Here is a 7,792-nt window from a genome sequence, read left to right as displayed (position 1 = left end):
TGAAGCAGTTCAGAATAGATCAGAACAACTCCCCAGAAGACAATCCCATATTATTGCCAATTGTAAAGGCAATATAGTAAAACACGTGTTTTCAAGAATGGCTTGTTTCACAATGGCTTGATCCAATTGCTTGTATCCTAGCAAACAGGTATATAATTATAAAAGCCACCAGAACTGAGAGAAATTATGATAATCTGCATCTTCCCATTCTAGGCATTTGTGCTGATGTTTGGGGACAGAATTCATGAGTACTCTGCCATTAAAATTTCTTTCAATGACCTGATTAAAAAGAGACTTTATTAGGGTTCCATCCAGGTAACCAAGAGATGTTGGAAGGGCATACCTCTTTGCACCAAAGTTGTGACCTGAATCACATGGCTGAACAGGAATTCAATCTCTTTAATGAGTCATATTTGATCATGAGGATATACGTCTGATGTATAATGGATGATATCGATATTGTTCAACCAGAAGCCCAATTCATGGTTATGGCAAAATTTAGAAAAGAGGAGATATTTCATTCAGAGCAGTGGAAAGAGCCCTATTTGCATGTAGCAGAAAGAGGAAGGTGATTCAGTAAAAACACCATAAATATGCCAACCAATTCTTCACTCCAGTGGAAAAAACCCAAGTCTCGTACAAAGACACCAAACTCCATACTTCAATAGGTGGACGGGCTGTATGAAATGAAATATTTTGCTCAGTAATACAAAGTATAATTTCAATTTTTCTTCATTATATGTAAGATCTTCCCTGGGTCAAAGACCATATGAAGTTTATTTATTGAAATATATGTTTCTGTGTAGATGCCACAGGGAGACGTGTATTTGGTAATATTTGTCAATCACTGTGGCAGCATACACCTGCATAGGACCACATGATTATAATAAGGAGAATGGAACCCAATGGCTTACTATAAGATGAACTATAAGTTAGTCTACGTTGTCAGAATGACAAGTCAAGACAGTGATGTACAAAATATTGATGTGCACAAGTGAAAAACTGCAGTGTCATACTTTCCTGTATTATAAAATTATACAAATAGTCTTGGTTATCAAAAGTAGTTTTTTTCTCTATGAATGATATAACTCATGACTATCCTTTTAGTAATACAGGAGAAAAATTACTTGGGATGGTATATGTTGTTTGAGTAGAAATTATTCTTCAGAAATCCATGTTACCCCATGACATAAATGGGAATTTACAAATATTTTTGGTCAAGGCTAGAAAAAACTTTGAAAAAGTAGGGATTGGACAAAGAGGAAACTGTATGTCAGACAGAGCAGAAGCTTAATAAAATGGGTTATTTAAATTGTATGGAGAAGCTGAATTCAAATAAATGGAAATGCCAGGAAATAAACAGGAGGAGCACATTCTACTCCCACAATCTTATCAAGGGATAACAATTCCTGGCTCTGAGGCTTTGAGCCCTGCAATCATGGGCACATCTTTAGCCCCAGGAAGATTGGTCCTTACATCGCTGGAATCCCAGCGATTCTTTTCAGAGCCCTCTTTATGTCTCTGTTCCTCAGGCTGTAGATGAAGGGGTTCAGCATGGGCGTGACCACCGTGTACATCACCGAGGCTGTTGTACTTGAGTGGGAACTCTGGGTAGCAACAGAGCTAAGGTACACTCCGAGGCCTGTACAACAAAATAAGGAGACAACCGAGAGGTGAGATGCACAGGTGGAAAATGCCTTATACTTGCCCTGAGCTGATGAGATCCCACGTATGGAGGAGACTATCTTAGAGTAAGAGTAAAGGATCCCAACCAAGGGAGCACCACCGAGGAGCACAGTTGCAAAATACATCACCGTGTCATTAAGAAAGGTCTCAGAACAGGCAAGCCTGAGGACCTGATTGAGTTCACAAAAAAAATGGGGGATTTCCATGCCTGTGCAGAAGGACAGTGGCAGCACCATTAAGGTTTGTAACAGTGAGTTCAGAACACTGATGATCCAGGATACCAGAACAAGCAATCCACAGAGCTGGGGGCTCATGATGATGGTGTAGTGCAGGGGGTGACAGATGGCCACAAATCGGTCATAGGCCATTGCAGACAGGATAAGGTCATCCAACTCTGCACAGAGTATGAAAAAAGACATCTGGCTGATGCAGCCTGCATAGGTTATGACCTTGCTCTGAGTCTGGATGTTCAGAAGCATCTTCGGGACGGTGGTGGAGGTGAAGCAGATGTCTACAAAGGACAGGTTGGCCAGGAAGAAGTACATGGGGGTGTGGAGGTGGGAGTCAGAGCTGACGGCCAGGATGATGAGCAGGTTTCCAAACACAGTGATCAGGTACATGGAGAGGAAAAGCCCAAATATGAGGGGCTGCAGTTCTGGTTCCTCTGAAAATCCCAGAAGAAGAAACTCTGAAATTTGTGTATCATTGCCTAGTTCCATGTGGTGGAGTTGACTACTAGGGGAAAAAAAAAATAACGTGATTAATTTTCAAGCAAATAGGTTTTGTTAACTTATTGCCCTTTATTTCTTTTTTATTTTTTAAAGTTTTTATTTAAATTCCAGTGGGTGATGGGCATTGAGGAGGGCACCTGTTGGGATGAGCACTGGGTGTTGTATGGAAACCAACTTGACAATAAATTTCAGATTAAAAAAAAGAAAATAAAAATAAAAAAGTAAGAAAACAAAAACAAAAATAAATTCCAGTTAGTTAACATACAGTGTAATATTAGTTTCAGGTGTACAATACAGTGATTCAACACTTCTATACATCACCTAGTGCTCTATACATCAAGAGGGTGCTCCTTAATTACCCCCATCAGCTATTTTACCTGCCCACCCCCACCTCCCCTCTGGTAAGTTTGTTCTCTATAATAAAGAGTGTGTTTCTTGATTTGTCTCTCTCTCCCATTTTCACCTTTGCTCATTTGTTTTGTTTCTTAAATTCCACATACGAGTGAAATCATATGGTATTTGTTTTTCTCTGACTGACATCTCACTTAGCATAATACATCCTAGTTCCATCCATGTCATTGCAAATGGGCAAGTTTTCATTCTTCTTGATGGCTGTATTTCATTGTATATATATACCACAGCTTCTTTATCTATTCTTCAGCCAATGGACACTTGGGCTATTTCCATAATTTGTAAATAATGCTGCTTTAAACATCTGGGTGCACGTATCCCTTTGATTTTTTATTTTTGTATTCTTTAGGTAAATACCTAGTAGTGTGACTGCTGGGCCATAGGGTAGTTCTTTTTTTTAAAACTTTTTGAGGAATCTTCATACTGTTTTCCATAGGACGGCACCAGTGTGCCTTCCCACCAATAGTGTGAAAGGGTTCCCCTTTCTCTACATCCCCACCAACATCTGCTGTTTCCTGTGTTAAGTTTAGCCATTCTGACAGGGGTAAAGTGATATCTTATTGTATTTTTGATTTGCATTTTCCTGATGATGAGTGATGTTGAGCATCTTTTCTTGTGTCTGTTAGCCATCTGGATATCTTCTTTGCAAAAATGTCTATTCATGTCTTCTGCCCATTTTTTAACTAGATTATTTGTTTTTTGGCTGTTGAGTTTGATAAGTCCTACATATATTTGGATGTTAACCATTTATCCGATATGTTTTTTGCAAATATATTCTCCCATTCCATAGGTTGTATTATTAAATACTTTCCCAAAGGATAGAAAAATACTAATTTGAAGGGATACACGCATCCTGATGTTTATAGCAGTATTATCTACAATAGTCAAATTATGGAAAGAGGCCAAATATCCATTGACTGATGAATGGATAAGGAAGGTGTGGTACACACACACACACACACACACACACTAATATTACTTACCCATAAAAAAGAAGGAAAAGAATGAAATCTTGCCATTTACAATGATGTGGATGGAGCTAGAGAGTATTATGCTGAACAAAATAAGTCAGTCAGAGAAAGACAAATACCATATGATTTCACTGATATGTGGAATTTATGAAATAAACTAAATGAACATGGCGGGGAGGGGGGGAGAGGCAAACCAAGAAACAGACTCTTAACTCTAGAGAACAAACTGAGTGTTGCTGGAGGGGTGGGGGGATGGGTTAAATAGGGGATTTAACCTAAGGAGGGCACCTGTGATGAGCAGGTATGTAAGTGTTGTATGTAAGTGTTGAATCACTAAATTCTACACCTCAAACTAGTATTACACTGTATGTTAACTAGCTGGAATTTGAATAAGAACTTGGAGAAAAAAAAAGAAAAATCCATACAATCTAAGTCCATACAGCTCCCTGTCAGATGGTGACAGGTGCTGTGAAGGAAAAAAGTGGGCGTAAAAAGGAGTGGATGGGGAGGGCTCTTTTTTTAAATAGGTGTTTAGGAAGACTGCAAAGAAGGTGACACTTTAACAGAGGCTTCCAGAAAGATTTAGCAGGAGGCAGGAGGATATTGGGGGAAGCGCGTGCCCTGCAGGGGAAACAGAGCCAAGACCCTGGAGAAGGCAAATCTCACAATGAAGTCAGCGTGGGGAGGGAATGACTAGGGATGAGACGTGTTGGCAGAGAATGCTGAGGGGCAAGGTGGCTCTCCCACCACTGTTGAAACTTCAAGACACAGGGAGTCCTTCCTTCCATGGTGTGCTTGGCATTTTATTAGTTTTGTTCTAAGGTATTCTGTGAATTGAGATAGATCCCTTCCTTATTTCCATCTATGCTTAACATCCTGGCATTTAAGGGTCACATATTGGAGTATATGAACTCATTGCCCTGAGGACTGCTTGTACTCCACAACACACACCGCACACACACGAACACACAAAAATACAGAGTGCGCTATGGTCTTCGGGCACTGTGTTACTATCATGCTTTTCTCACCCCCAGCCATCATAATTTTAAAAGAAATGATACAAGGCAAACTCAACATAAGATTACCTTTACCCTAAAGAATGCGTAAATAGTACCTAAATTCTAGTTAGTAAGCTTCCCATGGACATGTAAACATCAGGCTTCATTTTAATATAATCATCATGCGTCCTGTATTTAAAGAAACATAAGGAAGCAGTTCCAAAAACACAGGGAGGAAAGAAATGGACACAGGGGAAAAAAAGATCTAATAAGCTCCAATTGTCCCTGAGAGACTGTGATGAGGAGAAAGCTTCCCTGATTCTGGCAGCATTCCAGCCCCAGTTACATACCCTTGATGCCAAGAATAATTAACAAAGCTGGAAAAAAAAAAAACCAGTGTGTCTTAACAAGAAATGGGTGGTCTTTTTTTTTTTTTTTTTTTTTTTTTTTTTTACTATTTTTATGATTGAATATTCCTCTAGAAAAATGTGCAAAGGGAATAAACCTGAGTATGACAAAAGAAATTATACAATGTATAACAACCAAAGGGGATTTTTCAAAATGCAATAACAAAAGAGTTTTCCCAATGATCTTAAGTGCAAAACTTTTGGAATCAGAAAACCAGGTTTTGAATGTTAGACCTACCACATATAAGCTGTTTGAACTTGGGAAAGACAATGAATCCATTCCAGATGTGAAGATCCTTACTCAAATAGTGGGGATAGCACTGTCCATCCTCCTAAGGTGGTAGACAGCGTTAGTCAGTGTATGTAAAAAACTTACAATACTTCCTTCTCGTTAGTAAATGAATGATCGCCACTGGTGAAGAGATTGGCTGAGTTTTTTCTTCTACCTTGAACAAATGTCTTCCTGGTTTCCACATCTCTCGGTAATGAAGAATCACAAAGTAAAGCTTGTTAGCATACCCCCTTTTGCATATTAAATATAATTTAATATGCGAATATTTGATGCAAAAGATGATGCTGAGAAATGCGTGTCTCAAGAAGTGCTGTTGCAAGGAAAGAGCTACCTCCATGGCTCTGGGTCTTTCTATAAATATAGAACGTGCTCAAAAGCACCACGTCTTAAAAAGCTCATGGCACACGCCTCTAAGCCTAATACTCTGTTTTCCTACTCCCCTTAGCTGCAAAACTCCTTGGATATGTTCTAATTTCACTGGAACCACTTTATACCCCTCCCCCCATTCCTTCCTCAGTTTCATCCAACTGGACTTCTGTTCCCATCACTCATTGTCAACAATGATCCCTGTATTTCTGAGTCCAATGGACGCTTCTCTTTTGGACATATTACATAAATTAATTATTAATGCGTTTGCCTGGTCTCAGGGGACCTCAGGTAAAAGAGCTCAGGTTCCATTTCCTAGAACCTTTCTGGAAATACTTGCTGAGCTCTCGGACTCACCTGGAGGGAGTCTATAAGATGAAAGTCTCCATGTGGAGGTCCAGATTCCTCCATGGATGGTTGATCATGGAGACCAAAGCTCTGTTCCCAGACAGGACAGCAGGAAGGAGTGAAGCATTAGTCCCTTCTCCCCCAGACTTGGGAGCCCTAAACCAACAACCATGTTCTGGCCAATCCAAGGTTTCACATGCTGAGGATCTGCAGTGGAGGAGATATTTATAGCTCCCTATGTCTGCTCTTTAGACACTGTTGCCATTGTTACTATCACCTGGGAGCACATCATTTCCCCATGGGCCACTGGAGTGGACAGAAAGGAAAAGTTTCCTGTTGATACTCTGTTCTTGGGAGATCAGATTAGAAGTCAGGTGAATCCAGTTTTGTATTACTCACTCTCATGAACTTGCCTGCCTTCCAGAGATCTAACCAGCTTACACTTTACCTTCACCTTGAGCTGATTTTGAATTCATCGAGTTGAGGATTTACTTTATCATTTATAGCTTTGAAGTAATTTTAATAAATGAGCCACATGATCCTCTTCATGTATGGTTTTGAAGAAAAAGTCTAAGGACTCACTCTAAAGTCTGAAATAAAGTCTGTGTTTGATTCCTTAATCCGAGAGACTCCTGAGTTGGCCTCAAATATAACCCCGAAAAAGACTTTTAGTAGGCAGAATAACATCCACCCAAATATTTCCACTTTTAATTAAAGACTCTTGGGCTATATCTTGTGTCATCACAAGCGAGAATTATGTTTGAAAATGGTACCAACATTTCCAGTCAGCTGGCCTTAAGATAAACTTGTTCTGATTATCCAGGTGGGCTCAATAGATCACAAGGGGCCTCCAAATGTGGAAAATGGAGGCAGAAGAGTTGGAATCAGATTTTGAGATGCTATGTTGCTGGCTTTGAAGATAAAGGGAGGGAATGTGAGCCAGGGAATACAGGTGGCTTTAGGTCTCCCAGACCTCCTTCTCTGCAGACAGAGTGCTTTTTAGCCCAGGAATACTTATTTCAGACTTCTGACTTCCAGAACTATCAAAACATAAATTTAATTGTTTTAAGCCAGCAGCATGGTAATTTTTCACAACCACAAAAATGTCTATTTATATATAAGTGCATATGTACTATCTACATTTAATAGGCACAGTTTAATGTATATAAGTATATTCCAATGATATAGTTAAAAGGAAAAAAGTCTAGTAGAGCATGGCTGAGGGTAGGATCTAGAGTATTGGTAGCTGATTCACATCAAACGGGGAGGGTGGGGAAGATCTCTCTTCCAACTAAAAAGAAGGCAAAGTGTCTATATGGATACAGGACCAGTGAAATTAAGTTAAGGCAATTCACATTTGATATGCCTGCTCTAAGTCACTATCAGGTACTGATTTTATATTCAATGTACTCATTCCTAAAGAAAAAAAAAAGCCCAACATGAGTAGAATAAAGGAAATAATAAAGATCACAGCAGAAATAAATGACACAGAGACTAAAAAAAATCAGTGGAACAAAGTCAGTGAAACAAGAGCTGGTTCTTTGAAAAAAATAAACAAAATTGACAAACTCTAGGCAAATTA

The 7,792-nt window shown here is 39.3% G+C and overlaps 1 protein-coding gene across 1 annotated transcript; it reads right to left on the bottom strand.

Moving 5' to 3' along the window:
• Positions 1-1,472: 1,472 nt before the first annotated feature.
• Positions 1,473-2,410, bottom strand: LOC109247975 (olfactory receptor 7A17-like). Its single transcript, XM_019417244.2, has one exon. The coding sequence runs from the start codon at positions 2,403-2,405 to the stop codon at positions 1,473-1,475; it is 933 nt and encodes a 310-aa protein (XP_019272789.2). The 5' UTR covers positions 2,406-2,410.
• Between the last annotated feature and the right edge of the window lie 5,382 nt (positions 2,411-7,792).

The sequence above is a fragment of the Panthera pardus genome, unplaced genomic scaffold, assembly GCF_024362965.1.
Source record: "Panthera pardus isolate Hobbes unplaced genomic scaffold, ASM2436296v1 HiC_scaffold_8, whole genome shotgun sequence".
NCBI lineage: Eukaryota > Metazoa > Chordata > Mammalia > Carnivora > Felidae > Panthera > Panthera pardus.
The sequence above is the reverse complement of the archived record's forward strand: the minus strand, read 5'-3'. Positions and strand labels throughout refer to the sequence as shown.